This window comes from Tachyglossus aculeatus, chromosome 2 (genome assembly GCF_015852505.1).
Source record: "Tachyglossus aculeatus isolate mTacAcu1 chromosome 2, mTacAcu1.pri, whole genome shotgun sequence".
Taxonomy (NCBI): Eukaryota; Metazoa; Chordata; class Mammalia; order Monotremata; family Tachyglossidae; genus Tachyglossus; species Tachyglossus aculeatus.
Genome location: NC_052067.1, coordinates 34,769,144 through 34,788,050, shown reverse-complemented (window position 1 = coordinate 34,788,050; position 18,907 = coordinate 34,769,144). Strand labels below are relative to the sequence as shown.

The 18,907-nt window shown below is 45.6% G+C and overlaps 1 protein-coding gene across 5 annotated transcripts in view; it reads right to left on the bottom strand.

Annotated features, from left to right (window-relative positions):
* Positions 1 to 18,796, bottom strand: part of NEK11 (NIMA related kinase 11) — a 191,261-nt gene extending 172,465 nt beyond the window's left edge. For 4 of the 5 annotated variants that reach the window (XM_038769668.1, XM_038769679.1, XM_038769702.1 and 1 more), the window contains exons 1-2: positions 18,759 to 18,796; positions 12,814 to 13,094 (exon numbers count right to left, since the gene is read on the bottom strand). In XM_038769668.1, coding sequence (XP_038625596.1) covers positions 12,814 to 12,983 — 170 coding nt within the window. In that variant the 5' untranslated portion in view covers positions 12,984 to 13,094; positions 18,759 to 18,796. The remainder of the gene's footprint in view (positions 1 to 12,813; positions 13,095 to 18,758) is intronic. The other variant, XM_038769688.1, reaches the window with a different exon arrangement.
* Between the last annotated feature and the right edge of the window lie 111 nt (positions 18,797 to 18,907).

Here is an 18,907-nt window from a genome sequence, read left to right as displayed (position 1 = left end):
TTCCTGTGGGGTTAGCAACCAGACGGAGAAGAAAGCCAATAGCCTGAATACTACGATGTTGGCAAATACACACCCCGTCTACTACAAAAGGTATGCAGATATTAGCTCTGGGTACAGAAAATACAAAAGGTACAATCTTCTGTCTCCCTTAACTGGGAGAAAGTAAACAAAACGGGAAGCAGCATGGCCTAGTGGTAAAAGCATGGGCCTGAGACTCTTATTAGGTTAAATCAGGTTAACCTAATTTTCTAGCGAAGCAGAGAATCTCAAAGTTCATTGCCTGGGGACCCCACACAACTACTGAAATTTATTTTATTTGCCCCAATTAGTTGCCTTGAAGTAACTAATCTAGTTAGTAACTAGTAACTAGTTCTAATCCCAGCTCCACTATTTGTCTACTGTGTGACCTTGTAACCCCCCAGCGCTTCGAACAGTGCTTTGTGCACGTAGTAAGTGCTTAACAAATACCAACATTATTATTATTATTATCCGGTTCAGCCCTCTCCCTCTAAGCAAGTAAAAGACTAATTCATCATGGATATATACTTGTCTATTATGTACTTAAGCATTTAAAAGGAGTCCACAATCATCTTGGGTAACCCTTTCCAACCACCCTTCATGTCTAAAATGATGCTGACAGTGAGCTCCTTTCCAGACTTGCCAAGACAAAGGCACAACCCACCCATCCTACTTTAATGTGTATCGGGCATGCTCCCTAAGTGCCTAGTATAGTCTCCTGCAGATATTGCATACTCCTCGATACTACTGATCTGTATGCAAGGGCCTGGGAGAGTTCCCTACGAGGTTTTAATGAAACTATCAGAAAAAAACCCTGTTGTTGCTTTCCAGTTTCTGGCTTTTAAAGCATTGGCAACACCGCTCTGGTGAATTTTTCAGGGAAATTCTTATCCTTTTCTTTTTGGTTGGGACAGTCTATAATTAAGCACTGACATGATGCCACCCTTCCATCTTTCACTTTAACTCTACCTGTTGGCCTCCATTCCATTTTGGGAGAGTGACGTTCAATCAGAAAAGATATATCCTAAGAGGGAATAAATAAAGAGTAAGGAACTCCTAAGGATAGGAGTACAGGTAGTTTAAGAAAGAGAAAAAATGTTCCAGAGATAATAGAGTGAACTAAGGGAAGAGAGAAGGTGTATTTAGAGAAACTCTATGCATTGCAGTTGTCTAATCCTAATTTGGGACTAGCTATCTAAGAATGTGAGCCCTAGGCTTACTGATGGAGGACATGCTATAGCCAAGGGAGTTTTCTCTCAATATGAAATCTTTTTGGGGTTGTAAGATTCCTTGTGGGCAAGGAACTCCCACAAAGGAGTTTTAGGTACTGGGAAAGAAGGCATGGATAGGGAAAGATAAGCCCTTTCTTTCCCTTCTCTTCCATCGAAGATTGGTTCTTCCATCCTCTCCACTTTAATAATCTAACCTTTTGCCCATAGTTTGACTTTCCCCCTCCTCATCTTGCCCCTTCAACACTCACGCTGCCACCCATGCTCCGGCCTCCTCCTCCAAACCATAGCTTCCTAAGGAAAAAAAAGGTGGCCCAGTCATAGCTCAGTCTGGGAACTATGGAAGTCAACTGCACTTTCCCCCGAGTGCAACTGGCTGGTGCCCAAGGAGGAGAATGCATGTTTAAATGTGTGCAAAAATGCAAAAAGGTATTGCCCTTTTCATCCAATTGTCCCTAACTCTCCCTTACACTTTAAGAAAGTATCTTCCTTTAGTTTCATTATTGGATCAAAAGCAGTGCCATTACTGGATCAGATCCATGGCCCATCCAATTTACTATTCTGTCTCCAATAGTGGCAATAAGATGCTTATAGAGGAAATTTGCAATGGTTTCTAACCCAAAATAAATTCACTGATGAAATATACTGCAACTCTTACCAACAGGGGTAAAAAGTAAATGAAGCCTTGTTAAGCTTTGGAACAAAATTGTAATGCAAATAAAGGAGCTGCAATGTGGATTGCTTATTTTCAATGTTTGGGGAAATTATAAATTCCATGCACAATTACTCAAGTTGCACCAACCACCTCTGGAGCCTTCCAACAGGTAGGCAGGGTCTATTTGTATGCACAAAGATAAATCGTTCTTTACAAAAATTGCTGAGCTGCAGCCTAGAGACAACCGACCCAGAAACTAAATGTCAACATCAGCGTTTTGCTCTTCGTTTAGAGTCTGAATTACAATATTAAAACCTTGAAGATTTGCAAATCTGTAAGATGCTTCTGGTGACTCTAATAACAGATGAAAACTGAAAGATGGTAAGCCCAAACCAACAGACAGGCAACCCCCCACAGAGGGAAAGGGGATGAGAAGGGGCTGTTAAATGAGGAACTGGATGGAGGGGTTTAAGGAAAGAACCAAAACAGCTTCCCAATGAGTGTCTAAGAAATGGGTTTGGAATGTCTGCGATAAGGAAAATGGCCATGGTGGCTAATATTAGCAACTCCTTGTTTTTCCATCTCACCCCAGGCCTGTGACTCTGTCCAAACTATAATCTTGATGCTAGGTGTGAACACTACAGCGATAGTCTGGACCCGCAGGGAATACAGTTTAGGGCCATATTATGGATCAGTAGAGAGAAATCTATCCAGTGGGGGAAGATCTTTAGACTGATTCCCATCAGACACAAATAAAGTTACCGGAAGAAGTACTGAATTGCATTAACTGCTCATAACTTGGCTAATTTGAGATTAGGTAGAAATGCTAATACATAGAACTTTAGTTTAGTATAGAGTTTAGATCAGGGTTACCCTACTACTACTGTTCTCCTTGAACAGGGCATATGTTCTTTGGTCTTTCCGATCACTTAGTACAGTCTCCTGCACAATGTAAGCGTTCAGTACCACTGATTGATTGATCCAGATGAAGGTCTGTCAATCAAGTGCTTGCCAAGATAACTAGGTCCCATTTATCATAATAATAAAAACAATATTATTAATATTTGTTAAGTACTCATTATTTGCCAAGCACTATGCTAAGGCCTGGGGCAGATGCATTAAGATTGGGCACAGCACCTGTCCCCCATGGGCCTCACAGTCTAACAGGGAGGGAGAACAGCTATTTAATCCCCATTTTGCGGATGAAGAAACTACAGCACAGAGAAATTAAATGACTCATCCAAGGTCACATACTCTATTTATTTATTTATTATTACTCTATTTATTTATTTTACTTGTACATATCTATTCTATTTATTTTATTTTGTTAGTATGTTTGGTTTTGTTCTCTGTCTCCCCCTTTTAGACTGTGAGCCCACTGTTGGGTAGGGACTGTCTCTATATGTTGCCAACTTGTACTTCCCAAGCGCTTAGTACAGTGGTCTGCACACAGTAAGCGCTCAATAAATACGATTGATTGATTGATTGATTGACTGATTGATTGGTGGAGCCAGATTAGATCTTTCCCCTACACCATGTTGTCTCTCTAAAAAATTAAAATCCAGTACCTGAGAGTTTGGAAGATTTAATTGATATACACAGAGCAAATGTAATGGGGAAGATGCTTTATAAACACTATACTATAATACTACAGTATTGGTTATTCTTTACCAAATACTATACCATGCTATTTGCCAGAATAGCATGATTCCCCTTTAAAAATTGGCAAATGAAATCTAGGAAACATGTTCAATTCTTTGCTTATATTATAAAAAAAGTACATTACACGATAATAAAGAAACATTGTAAAAATGCAGCCAACTATTATAATTAATGAGTAATACGCTAAAGTGAAAATGTGATCCCTTTATCTGCTATTTAGCTTTAATTATATATTCTTTTGTGAGCATTGATTGAAGACCGTGACAAAATGAAATCTCTATCTAACCTAAACGTCTGCACAGAATGATAGCACTAATGCAGTTCACCGAACCTAAAGTTCATTATGCCATGAAAAGTTCTAACTTTCTCCTCAAATGTTTTGTCAGGATCAGATAAAAATTTAAAAGGTTCCTGGGAGAACTCACACACAAATAATTCAAATACAGTTGAGAAAACTTCAAAAGCAGAACAAACATTATTCAATACTAGGGAAATAGTCTAAACTTTTTGCCTATAATTAGGAGCAGCCTGAGCAAACCAAATATATGAATATATATGGAGAGAGAAAGAGAGAGAGAGATAGGGAGAGGGAGGGAGAGCTATCCATCATTTTAGACAATGACTCTGACAGCTCCAAATGTGGCTGAAAAGACTGACATACGGCCAACTCACCCTGTCACATTGTTTACATTTAAATCTAATCACCTTTTTTCTTTTCTTTTGTACCAGTAGGGACATGTTCCCGAATTGTGTTTTCATTCATTCAGTCGTATTTATTGAGCGCTTACTGTGTGCACAGCACTGTACTAAGCACTTGGGAAGTACAAGTCGGCAACATATAGAGACGGTCCCTACCCAACAACGGGCTCACAGTCTAGAAGGGGGAGACAAACAATGAAACAAAACATGTGGACAGGTGTGAAGTCGTCACAACAAACAGAATTAAAGTTAAGTGCACATCACTAACAAAATAAATAGAATAGTAAATATGTACGTACAAGTAAAATAAATAGAGTAATAAATCTGTACAAATATATATGTATGTATATATATATATATATATATATATTTTAGACTGTGAGCCCACTGCTGGGTAGGGACTGTCTCTATATGTTGCCAACTTGTGCTTCCCAAGCGCTTAGTACAGTGCTCTGCACACAGTAAGCGCTCAATAAATACGATTGATGATGATGATGATATACAAGTGCTGTGGGAAGGGGAAGGAGGTAGGGCGCGGGGGTAGGGAGGAGGAGAGGAAAAAGGAGGGCTCAGTCTGGGAAGGCCTCCTGGAGGAGGTGAGCTCTCAGTTTTCCAAGCGCTTAGTACAGTGCTCTGCACACAGTAAGTGCTCCACTGAATGAACGAATGAATGTTCATTGGGTACGGTTCTCTGGTGAACTTGTTTTGAGTTTGGTAAGGCAGGCAATGTTCAGCGCGCCTTTTCTAGTGCCTTGGGGATGGTAGCAGCACTCGGGGCTGATTTCCGGCATTGGGCTATCCTGAAGAGGGGGGGAAATTTTTTAAAAGTGGCCATGCCTTCCTCTGTTCTGTATATCAATTTATCAAGCACGCACATGATGATGTCATATGGAACCTACTGCGGAAGAGGGTTTCTCCTCTGGCGCGCTTCCCCCTGCCACTCCAGTAACAGTGAGTGACTCACCCTTAACCAAGCACTCTGGGCAGTTCAACTCCAAGGCCCCAACCTATGTCCTACTAACACTTTGGTACTTTTTTTAGTGGTATTTGTGAAGTGTCTAAATAATAATAATAATAATAATAATAATAATGGCATTTGTTAAGTGCTTACTATGTGCAAAGCACTGTTCTAAGTGCTGGGGGGATACAAGGTGATCAGGCTGTCCCACGTGGGGCTCACAGTCTTAATCCCCATTTTACAGATGAGGTAACTGAGGCCCAGAGAAGTGAAGTGACTTACCCAAAGTCACACAGTTGACAATTGGCGTAGCCGGGATATGAACCCATGAACTCTGACTCCAAAGCCTGGGCTCTTTCCACTGAGCCACGCTGCTTCCCCATGTTTTGTTTTGTTGTCTGTCTCCCCCTTCTAGACTGTGAGCCTGTTGTTCTGTAGGGCCTATCTCTATATGTTGCTGACTTGTACTTCCCTTGCGCTTAGTACAGTGCTCTGCACACAGTAAGTGCTCAGTAAATACGACAATGAATGAATGAATGTATAAATGAAAGTGCTTACAATGTGCCAGGCACTGTACTAAGCACTGGGGTAGATACAAGCTAACCAGGACTCAGATTATTCATCCCCATTTTCCAGATGAGGTACCTGAGGCCCAGAGAAGTGAAGTGACTTGCCCAAGGTCACACAGCAGACAAGTGGTAGAGCTGGGATTAGATCCCACCTCCTCTGACTGCCAAACCCATGCCGTTTCCACTAAGCCACGCTAGTACTCCAGGAACGGGGTACATGAACATATGTGAGCCCACTGTTGGGTAGGGACTGTCTCTATATGTTGCCAACTTGTACTTCCCAAGCACTTAGTACAGTGCTCGGCACACAGTAAGCGCTCAATAAATATGATTGATTGATTGATTGATGGGAAATTGTGAGTGTTGAGTGATTAGGTGGCAGGCAATGAAAAAGCAGAAAAGTGAAGAGGGAGGAAACTGGATTGAAGCAGCCATGAAAAAGAGTTGGAAAAAAGGAAGATGAGGTAGCAGGTTTGTACAACCTACTCGAAGAATATGGATATGAGTACCAGGCAAGGAGATGGTATGAATATTTAGATGGTGTAATGGGATCCACAGGAGGGGGGAGATGCTTGAAGGCAGAAGGGAAAGAGCTATCAGAGAGCAAGCAGTTGATGATGAAATCAGGGCAGGAAGAAGAGTGGATGCAAATGATTTTAGAAGATATGAAGGGATGGGGTCCGAAGCTCAGATGGAGGACTGAGATTTTAAAAGCAGGCAGGAGTTTTCCACTTGATTAGACGAAGGGAAGCAACGTGGCCTAGCGGAGAGAGATCACGGGCCTGGAGGTCAGAAATAGCTGGGTTCTAATCCCAGCTCTGCCACTTGCTTCTTGCGGGAACTTGGGCAAATCACTTAACCTCTCTGTGCCTCAACTGTAAAATGGGGTTACTTGTTCTCCTTCCTTTGACTGTGAGCCCCATGAGGGACAGGGGCTGTGATCAACCTAATTAACTTGTTAACTACTCCAGCGCTTAGAACAGTGCTTGACACAAAGTAAGCACTAACAACTGTCATAAAAAAATTTAAAAAGGGGAAAGATAGCATAGGAGGGAGTTGAGGAAGTGACAGGGAGAATTATACATGATGGGTTTAATTTTTGTCAAAAAGTACCTGGCAAAGTCATTGGGCAGTTTGGCTGAGCAGAAAGAGCCTGGGCTTTCGAGTCAGAGGTAATGTGTTCAAATCCCGGCTCCGCCAATTGTCAGCTGTGTGACTTTGGGCAAGTCACTTAACTTCTCTGGGCCTCAGTTACCTCATCTGTAAAATGAGGACTAAGACTATGAGCCCCCCCGTGGGACAACCTGATCACCTTGTCGCCTCCCCAGTGCTTAGAACAGTGCTTTGCACATAGCATGTGCTTAATAAATGCCCTCATCATCATCATCATCATCATCATTAGGACAAGCGATGAGTGAGGTGGAGATACTAGAGGTTTTGGGAGGGCGATAAGGTCTATCAATGAGCAATGGGCATCGGAGTTGATAAGGGAGAAGTAGTTTTGCTGAATGGAAAAGAGCAGTTATATAGCATGTACGGGTAAACTTGAAGTGGGCGAAGTCAGCCTGGTGACTGGATATCCATAAAGAACATTCTGTGGGAGGAGTGCAGAAATTGAAGTAGCATATACTGTGGAGGTGATCCAGGGTCATGAGATCAGTGGAAGGGCAAGGGGCCGAGGGAGCTGAGTTACGCTGAGAGGGCGGGATTGAACGTAGGGATTTGTGCCTTAAGAAAAGGGAGGTTGAGTAAAGCGGCCCAGTGGGACATGGTACCCTGGGATAGGGTACCCTTCTCCCACTCCCCCAGACTCACCGGAAAAGGAGGAGGTGTCGGTTTCCTTCTCGCCCCCCAATGTCGCTTTCGCACTATCCCTCCTCCCCCTTCCCTTTCCTTCCCTTCCTTTGAAGCCCACATTATTCGCCTCTACCACCCCCTCCAGATTCTTGTAGCCGTCATCTACCGCCCTCCGGGCCCCACTTCCAACTTCTTTAACGACTTTGACCCCTTCCTCACATTCCTTCTCTCCTTCTCCATGCCCACTCTGATCCTCGGAGACTTCAATATCCACATGGATATCCCTAACGACTCCTCTGCCTCCCGCCTTCTATCTCTACTTGACGCTGCCAACCTCTTCCTCCACCCCACCTCACCCACTCACCAACTTGGTCATACCCTCGACCTCATCATCTCCTACCGCTGCACTGTGTCCACCCTCACCAACTCTGTGATCCCTCTCTCTGATCATAATCTTCTCACCTGCCTCCTCACTCACACACCTTTCCCCCGTAAATCGGTATTACTCCCTCACAGAGATCTCCGCTCTCTGGACCCCACCCATCTTTCGGAGCGCCTCACACCCCACCTCGCCGCCCTCTCCTCTCTACCCAGTCTTGATGATCAGATTACTGCTCTCAACTCTACCCTTTCTACTCAGCTAGACTCGCTCGCTCCCCTTTCCCTTCGCCGCTCTCGCACCACTAACCCACAGCCCTGGATCACTGCCACTGTCCGCCTCCTTCGCTCTTATGCTCGAGCTGCCTAACGCCGCTGGCGAAAGTCTAAGCACCATGCCAACCTCGTTCACTTCAAGTTTATCCTTTCCTGCCTTAACTCAGCCCTCTCTTCTGCCAGACAAAACTATTTCTCCTCCCTTATTGACACCCATGCCCATCACCCCCGCCAGCTCTTCCGTACATTCAACTCCCTTCTCAGGCCCCCGGTTCCTCCCCCTCCTCCTTCCCTCACCCCCAACGATCTGGCCTCCTACTTCATTAACAAAATTAAATCCATCAGGTCCGACCTCCCCAAAGTCTCTTCCCCCCCTTTCTCCAACACCCCGGCTCTCAACACTCTCTGCTACTCTCCCATCCTTCCCAGCGGTATCCTCAGAGGAACTCTCCTCCCTCCTCTCAAGTGCTACTCCGGCCACCTGTGCTTCTGACCCCATTCCCTCTCATCTTATGAAATCTCTCGCTCCATCCCTTCTCCCCTCCTTAACTTCCATCTTCAACCGCTCACTCTCCACTGGCTCCTTCCCCTCTGCCTTCAAACATGCCCATGTCTCTCCCATCCTAAAAAAACCCTCTCTTGACCCCACCTCACCTTCTAGTTATCGTCCCATATCCCTCCTACCATTCCTTTCCAAACTCCTTGAACGAGTTGTCTACACGCGCTGCCTAGAATTCCTCAACAACAACTCTCTCCTCGACCCCCTCCAGTCTGGCTTCCGTCCCCTTCATTCCACAGAAACTGCGCTCTCAAAGGTCGCCAATGACCTCCTGCTTGCCAAATCCAACGGCTCATACTCTGTCCTAATCCTCCTCGACCTCTCAGCTGCCTTTGACACTGTGGACCACCCCCTTCTCCTCCACACGTTATCTGACCTTGGCTTCACAGACTCCGTCCTCTCCTGGTTCTCCTCTTATCTCTCCGGTCATTCTTTCTCAGTCTCTTTTGCAGGCTCCTCCTCCCCCTCCCATCCTCTTACGGTGGGGGTTCCCCAAGGTTCAGTGCTTGGTCCCCTTCTGTTCTCAATATACACTCACTCCCTTGGTGACCTCATTCGCTCCCACGGCTTCAACTATCATCTCTACGCTGATGACACCCAGATCTACATCTCTGCCCCTGCTCTCTCCCCCTCCCTCCAGGCTCGCATCTCCTCCTGCCTTCAGGACATCTCCATCTGGATGTCCGCCCGCCACCTAAAGCTCAACATGTCGAAGACTGAGCTCCTTGTCTTCCCTCCCAAACTTTGTCCTCTCCCTGACTTTCCCATCTCTGTTGACGGCACTACCATCCTTCCCGTCTCACAAGCCCGCAACCTTGGTGTCATCCTCGACTCTGCTCTCTCATTCACACCCTCACATCCAAGCCGTCACCAAAACCTGCTGGTCTCAGCTCCGCAACATTGCCAAGATCCGCCCTTTCCTCTCCATCCAAACTGCTACCCTGCTCATTCAAGCTCTCATCCTATCCCGTCTGGACTACTGCACTAGCCTTCTCTCTGATCTCCCATCCTCGTGTCTCTCTCCACTTCAATCCATACTTCATGCTGCTGCCCGGATTATCTTTGTCCAGAAACGCTCTGGACATATTACTCCCCTCCTCAAAAACCTCCAATGGCTACCGATCAATCTGCGCATCAGGCAGAAACTCCTCACCCTGGGCTTCAAGGCTGTCCATCACCTCGCCCCCTCCTACCTCACCTCCCTTCTCTCCTTCTACAGCCCAGTCCGCACCCTCTGCTCCTCCACCGCTGATCTCCTCACCGTACCTTGTTCTCGCCTGTCCCGCCATCGACCCCCGGCCCACGTCATCCCCCGGGCCTGGAATGCCCTCCCTCTGCCCATCCGCCAAGCTAGCTCTCTTCCTCCCTTCAAGGCCCTGCTGAGAGCTCACCTCCTCCAGGAGGCCTTCCCAGACTGAGCCCCTTCTTTCCTCTCCCCCTCGTCCCCTTCTCCATCCCCCCGTCTTACCTCCTTCCCTTCCCCACAGCACCTGTATATATGTATATATGGTTGTACATATTTATTACTCTATTTATTTATTTATTTATTTATTTTGCTTGTACATTTCTATCCTACTTATTTTATTTTGTTGGTATGTTTGGTTCTGTTCTCTGTCTCCCCCTTTTAGACTGTGAGCCCACTGTTGGGTAGGGACTGTCTCTATGTGATGCCAATTTGTACTTCCCAAGCGCTTAGTACAGTGCTCTGCACATAGTAAGCGCTCAATAAATACGATTGATTGATTGATTGATTGATTGATAGATGGATTAGATCAGATACTATCTCTAAGCCCAAACATTTAACTGTTGACTACAAAAGAGGCTTTCCTGAAAGCCTGGACTCTCACCTATGAGCCATCTCAGAGACAATGTGCTTCATAAAATACAATGTTACCGAAAGGAATTTTGTGTGACCCCCTGAGTTGACAAACAAGTTGAACTGTTCTGGCCCTTCTTTTGGGGAAAGCAGGTGGAACATAGTGGTTGCAGCAACCCTGGCCCAGAAGTGGTGGGGAATGTCAGGAGCTATAAAATAGGGAGGGTTTCATTCAGTTCTTTTTACCTCTATACAAGCTCCCTGGAAACTGCTATTGTCTATAATGTGGGAGGCTTCCACGTTCCCTTCTTATCAATCAGTGGTAGTTATTAAGGACTTACTGTGTGCAGAGCACTTTACTAAGAGCTTGGGAGTGTACAATATAACAGAGTTGGTAAGACATGTTCCCTGCCCATGTGGGGTTTTCCCTCTACTTCGTGCATCACATTAAGGGTAATACAGCTATGCTTCATCTAAATAATTTTTTGAATTTCTAGAAATCTTCCTAAAAATTAAAGTCACGTTTTTTGCCTTTAATTTTTCTTTTAAAACTTTCTGGTACCGTATGAGGTGTTACCTGTGCGTATGAGGTCCGCATTTAATAGTGAAAAAGGCTTCTTTCTGTATTCTCGAACTGCAAATGTTGCAAGCCAAACCCCATTCCATTGAGAGGAAGAACTGCACAACAATTAAATCATTTTCTTAAATGGTAACTTAAAAGAATGCCAGAGGGAGAAAATCAAACCCCATTAAGCGTCAATTATCCTAAGTGCTATGTTTGCCACTGAACATGTCCCACGGAGAAGAGATAAAAGGTTCAAATAGTGCTGAAATTGTCACTGCTGTAGTTGATATCAAAATATCTGCAGTGTGGTGGGGCCTCCAAGTGGCGAGATGATAAGTTGCCAGCTTTGTAACAAAGCCGGATTTTACAAAATCTTGTTCATGTTTCAATCCCAAATTAGATGAAAAGAAATAAAAACCACACAATTACCGATGAGGTAAATTACGGTTTTCCTTTGCAATCCTGGTAAATCAAGATCACGTTATAAGCAATAGAGAAGCAGCGTGGCTCAGTGGAAAGAGCCCGGGCTTTGGAGTCGGAGGTCATGGGTTCAAACCCCGGCTCCGCCACTTGTCAGATGTGTGACTTTGGGCAAGTCATTTCACTTCTCTGGGCCCCAGTTACCTCATCTGTAAAATGGGGATTAAGACTGTGAGCCCCCCGTGGGACAACCTGATCACCTTGTAATCTAACCAGTGCTTAGAACATTGCTTTGCAAATAGTAAGCACTTAATAAATACCATTATTATTATTATTAAGCAATAGTTGTAAAAACAAAGAATTAGAAGAATGATCCCTTCTGCAGAGAAGCAGCGTGGCTCATCGGAAACAGCCCGGGCTTTGGAGTCAAAGGTCATGGGTTCAAACCCCGGCTCCTGCAATTGTCAGCTGTGTGACTTTGGGCAAGTCACTTAACTTCTCTGGGCCTCAGATACCTCACCTGTACGATGGGGATTAAGCTGTGAACCCCCAGTGGGACAACCTCAACACCTTGGAACCTCCCCAGCGCTTAGAACAGTGCTTTGCACATAGCAAGTGCTTAATAAATGCCATTATTATTATTATTATTATTCATTCATTCATTCAATCGTAATTATTGAGCGCTTACTGTGTGCAGAGCACTGTACCAAGCACTTGGGAAGTACAACTTGGTAACATATAGAGACGGTCCCTACCCAACAACGGGCTCACAGTCTAGAAGGGGAGACGGACAACAAAACAAAACATGTGGACAGGTTCCTGTTCAATGAGAAGGGTCATGGGGAGTCATCTTCAGCCAAGATCACCTCTCACCTACCCCCAGTTTTCTGTTCTATTCTTAAAGAACTACAGAAAAGGAGATTCCAACGGGTTTTAAACACTCATTACCAGGATATTCTTTCTTCTATAGATCCAGAACCTTCAAGCTAAGTTAATCAATGACATTCATTGCACCTTTCTGGATGCTAGTTTGTCTTCTCTTGCTCTGACCTCACTGAAATTGAGATGGGTTGACTACCAACTCCCCTAAAAGAATCTGATAGCCCATTTAGATAATGTCCCTTGCAGCTAAATCAGGTAAGGGGGGTGAAATCTGTGAGCTATCTATTAGTTGCAGGCAGATGAAGATGTTCACTTAGAATATTTACTTACAATTCTTCTCCTTGCTTTGCCTTCTTATCTGAAACCAGATAGACAGTCCCAAAGCTTCCACTGCCGAGCTTCTGCTGAAGAACATATCTTCTTGCAATCAAGGTCTTTGAATAAGTAGAAATAGATTTTGATACATTCATACATCTGGAGGTCTCTTGGAACTTAAGCATTGCTCCAGTAACAGAGACCAGGTTTATTCAGTGATTCATTCATAGAGACTTAAAATTCAAGTTTCCCATTAAATGTTTGTTTTCAGCCAAGCAGTGATCACAGGAAAACACCTTAAAGATAAAAAAAAAAATACCATGGATCAGAAATCTGCTGGGCCAAAAAGGCAAGTAATGGGTCATGGATCTTTGGGCTGGGATTTGGGTCGCACAGTTTTAGCTATATGAATCAGTGCTGGGAGAGAAGTTCTTTGAGAAAACCCCAAGGAGAAATGCTTGTATATTGTATTTTTTTCCAGAGGCTGATATTCAAAATTGAGTTCTAGCAAATTTTTTTCAGGATTTTGGAATCTCCATCATCTCCCGCACTTACACACTTTTCCACTAGCCTTGAGCTCCAAGCTCACAAATGTTCTTCATGACAATATTAAATCCACAACTGGGCAAGCTGCTATACCCTAAAATATGGGTTATTACATGGTATGTATCTGTGAATTCTAATGATTACTAACTCAGTATTCTCCTTGGCTTGGAATAGGAAATACATTGTACTCTCTGGCTAATGCATTCCAATCCAAAAGCTGTATTTCAAAAAAGAGAGACTGAAGAGATTTTTATAATAGGTGCTAGCCTGTAAAAAACGATCCGGAGTCGCTTGAGATGAAAGGCATTATAAAATGCAAAACAGGACTATCAATATTAATAGAGAAAGGCCACCATCTATTCCTTTAATATTTAAAAACATTTTGATAAATGACCATGAAAAGAATTGGTTCTGTTTCTAAATGCAACAAAATATGCTTATCTTAAATAATGTACAATGCCTGGATTGTGGGAAGTTGCTTCCCACAGCTAACCCTTCCAAGCTATTATAAACCACAAGAATCTGTAATTTCTAATGCGAAGTGTGAAAGTATTAGAAGAGCCAGCTGTTTTATGCCTGGCACAATGCCAACAGGTTTTACTTGGCAATGGCAATTAATAATGGAAAATACTCAAATCTCACATTAATTTTCAAAAAGCAATAAAAATATATGTTGGAAAGAAACTATTTATGGCATCTTTCATCTTCAAAGAAATGTAATTGGATAAAGCCCTGTGAGGATACTTCTCACTATTTCCATTTTATAGAATCTGAAATTCTGACACCCAGGGAAACAATGAATAATGTTAATTCTGGGATTGGAGCTCAAGTACTCCAAGATTTCTATCCACTGCTCAAACCATACGCCCTTATAAAAATGAGGAAAGAACTGAACATGTCCAATACAAAACTACAAAATTTAGCTCTTGGAACACCTAAATGAAGGAGAATGTACTGTTTTGATAACTTTTTAAATGGTATTTAAGCACTTACTATGTGCCAGGCACTGTACTAAGTGCTGGGGTACAGGCCTCTAGACTGTAAGCTCTTTGTGGGCAGGGAACATGCCTACCAGCTCTGTTTTATTGTACGCTCCCAAGCATTTAGTACAGTGCTTTCCAAACAGTTAGTGTTCAATAAATACAATCGATTGGTACAAAATAGCCGGGTTAGTCATAGTCCCCATTCCACACAGGGCTCACAGATTTAGTCCCCATTATATCAATCAATCAATTGTATTTATTGAGCACTTACTATGTGCAGAGCACTTTTCTAAGCATTCAGGAGAGTACAACAGAATTAGGAGACACATTCCCTGCCCAAAACAAGTTCACAGTCTACGGGGAGGCAGACATTAATATACAAAAGCTTGTATGATGATGATGACGAGGTAATTTTCTTGTCCAAGATCAACCAAGTAGGGGAACCCAGAACCAGAACTAATTAGTCTGTCCAAATGCTGAGTTGGAATTTCAAAGTCAGCAGGTCTCCAGCATTCAATTTCCTTAGTTGCTTCTCTTGAGAAGCAGTGTGGCTCAGTGGAAAGAGCACGGGCTTGGGAGTCGGAGGTCGTGGGTTCTAATTCCGGCTCTGCCACTTCTGAGCTGTGTGATTTTGAGCAAGTCACTTAATTTCTCTGGGCCTCAGTTACCTCATTTGTAAAATGGGATTAAGACTGTGAGCCCCATGAGGAACAACCTGATTACCTTGTATCTACCCTAGTGCTTAGAACAGTGCTTGGCACATAGTAAGCACTTAACAAATACCATTATTATTATTATTATTTAGGAATATGGAATTCCTGCTGGATATCCTGGGGAAAATCACTTAACCTCTCTAGCACTCATTTTTCTTAGTAAAATGGGATTTAATGATGCCCCAATCCCCTCACTCTCTTTCTCCTGAAGACAGCTATTGCTAAGCCATGTGAAGCACACTGGAAAATTAAGTGTTATATGAAACCCAACCCATGGCCATTTATCAAAGCATTTCATCAATTTAACACCGGGATCATTCATTGCTTCTTGCGTAATTTTAAAATAGAGATGCGCTATTCTTCAGCTCCCCTAAAAAAGGAATGAAATAACGCATCACTAAGTTGGTGGTAGAGATGTCCTCCTCCGAGGTTGAAGTTAAAGGCGTGGAGGAACTGCTCAGGAACCTGTACCAAAAAGCGGGGGACTTGCCAATTTGGGGAAGTGGCACTTTTGCTAGAAGTCCTGGAATTAGAGGGTGAGGTCCTGGAAAGTTTAGGACTATCAATGTCTCCTCTGTTGTTGTGGCAGAACGTTTTGGGGCACAAAGGGCCCCTCGTCCTCTCTCTCCCCAGGCCTGGCCCGGGCACTGCGCCAACTCCAATTCCAACTCAACATTTTGACAGACTAATTAGGAACCTGGGTTCTGGTTCTGGGTTCCCCTACTTCATCATCATCAATCGTATTTATTGAGCGCTTACTATGTGCAGAGCACTGTACTAAGCGCTTGGGAAGTACAAATTGGCAACATATAGAGACAGTCCCTACCCAACAGTGGGCTCACAGTCTAAAAGGGGGAGACAGAGAACAAAACCAAACGTACTAACAAAATAAAATAGGATAGATATGTACAAGTAAAATAGAGTAATAAATATAATAATAAAAATAAATAAATATCAACCAACCCTACTTGGTTGATCTTGGACAAGAAAATTACCAGGGGCTCGGTAGGCCCCAGCCTGCCCTCTCTCCGATGACAAAATGGGAGATTGGGTTTCAGAGGCCCGGGAACTCCGGGTGGACGGGACCTGCAGAAGGACTGCAATTTCACAGGAAATAAACTCAGCGTTTAAACTGAACGGGAGGATGGGGAAGAGCCCGGGCTTGGGAGTCAGAGGTCGTGGGTTCTAATCCCGTGTCGCCACTTGGCTGCTGTGTGACCTTGGGCAAGTCGCTTCACTTCTCTGGGCCTCGGTTCCCTCATCTGTAAAAGGAGGATTAAGGCTGTGAGCCCCACTTGGGACAACCTGAAGACCCTGAATTTACCCCAGCGCTTAGAACAGTGCTTGGCACAGAGTAAGCGCTTAACAAATACCATTATTGTTATTATTACCGCTGCTGTTCCAAGCAGGGTCGGGGAAGATGGGGAGAGCGAGGGATGCAGAGCCAGGGAGGGAGACTGAGACACAGGAGGGCGAGGGAGACAGACAGGGAAGGAGACAGAGACAAGGGGAGGGAGAGGGAGACAGCGACAGGGAGGGAGACATAGACACGGGGAGAGAGAGACAGGGAGGGAGACAGAGACACGGGGAGAAAGAGACAGGGAGGGAGAGAGAGACAGGGAGGGAGACAGAAACACGTGGACACAGATAGGGAGGGAGACAGAGACACGGGGAGACATAGGGAGGGAGTCAGACACGGGGAGGGAGACAGAGACATGGAGGAAGACATTCATTCATTCAATCGTATTTACTGAGCGCTTACTGTGTGCAGAGCACTGTACTAACCGCTTGGGAAGTACAACTTGGCAACATATAGAGACGGTCCCTACCCAACAGCGGGCTCACAGTCTAGAAGACAGAGACACGGGGAGACAGAGATAGGGAGGGAGACAGAGACAGGGAGGAAGACAGAGACACGGGGAGACAGAGACAGGAGAAAGACAGAGACACGGTGGAAGACAGAGACACGGGGAGACAGAGTCACGGAGGAAGACAGAGACACGGAGAGACAGGGAGGAAGGCAGAGACACAGGGGGCAGAGACACAGGGAGACAGAGACACGGAGGAAGACAGAGACACAGGAAAACGAAGACAGGGAGGAAGACAGAGACACAGGGAGACAGAAACAGAGAGGAAGACAGAGACACAGGGAGACAGAGAAACGGGGAGACAGAGACACGGAGGAAGACAGAGACACGGAGGAAGGCAGAGACACAGGGAGACAGAGATAGGGAGGGAGACAGAGACACGGGGAGACAGAGACACGAAAAAAGTCAGAGACACAGGGAGACAGAAACAGGGAGGAAGACATAGACACAGGGGGACAGAGACACGGGGAGACAGAGACACGGAGAGACAGGGAGGAAGACAGAGACATGGGGGCAGAGACACAGGGAGACAGAGACACGGGGAGACAGAGACACGGAGGAAGACAAGAGACACAGGAAAACGAAGACAGGGAGGAAGACAGAGACACAGGGAGACAGAAACAGGGAGGAAGACAGAGACACAGGGAGACAGAGTCACGGGGAGACAGAGACACGGAGGAAGATAGAGACACAGGGAGACAGAGACACGGAGGAAGACAGAGACACAGGGAGACAGAGATAGGGAGGGAGACAGAGACACGAAAAAAGTCAGAGACACAGGGAGACAGAAACAGGGAGGAAGACATAGACACAGGGAGACAGAGACACGGGGAGACAGAGACACGGAGGAAGACAGAGACACATGGAAACGAAGATAGGGAGACAGAGACATGGGGGCAGAGACACAGGGAGACAGAGACACGGGGAGACAGAGACACGGAGGAAGACAGAGACACAGGAAAACGAAGACAGGGAGGAAGACAGAGACACAGGGAGACAGAAACAGGGAGGAAGACAGAGACACAGGGAGACAGAGACACGGGGAGACAGAGACACGGAGGAAGACAGAGACACAGGGAGACAGAGACACGGAGGAAGACAGAGACACAGGGAGACAAAGACACGAAAAAAGTCAGAGACACAGGGCGACAGAAACAGGGAGGAAGACAGAGACAGAGGGAGACAGAGACACGGGGAGACAGAAACACGGAGGAAGACAGAGACACAGGGAGACAGAGACACGGAGGAAGACAGAGACACAGAGAGACAGAGATAGGGAGGGAGACAGAGACACGGGAAGACAGAGACACGAAAAAAGTCAGAGACACAGGGAGACAGAAACAGGGAGGAAGACATAGACACAGGGGGACAGAGACACGGGGAGACAGAGACACGGAGGAAGACAGAGACACATGGAAACGAATATAGGGAGGAAGACAGAGACACGGGGAGACAGAGACACGGGGAGACAGAGACAGGGAGGGAGACAGAGACACGGGGAGACAGAAACACGGAGGAAGACAGAGACACAGGGAAACAGAGACAGGGAGGGAGACAGAGACACGAAAAATGTCAGAGACACAGGGAGACAGAAACAGGGAGGAAGACAGAGACACGGGGAGACAGAGACACGGGGAGACAGAGACGCGTAGGAAGACAGAGACAGGGAGGGAGACAGAGAGAGGGAGGGAGACAGAGACACGGGGAGACAGAGACAGGGAGGTTGACAGAAACACGGGGAGGCCGAGGGAGAGACAGAGACGTGGGTGGGCGAATGAGAAGGGGCTGCAGGGCGAGAGTGTGGAGGGGGCGGTGGTTCGGCGGGCCGAGGCGGCCACCCTGGCATTTACCTTTCCCCTTTCTCTTTCCCGAAGAGGAGGAGGAGGAAGGGGACGGGCGGGCGAGAGGCCACCAGCGGCCCGACCCGGCTCAGGGGGGGAGAGGGATGGAGGGAGGGAGGGAGGGATGGATGGATGCCCTTGCCAGTCACGTGGCCCCA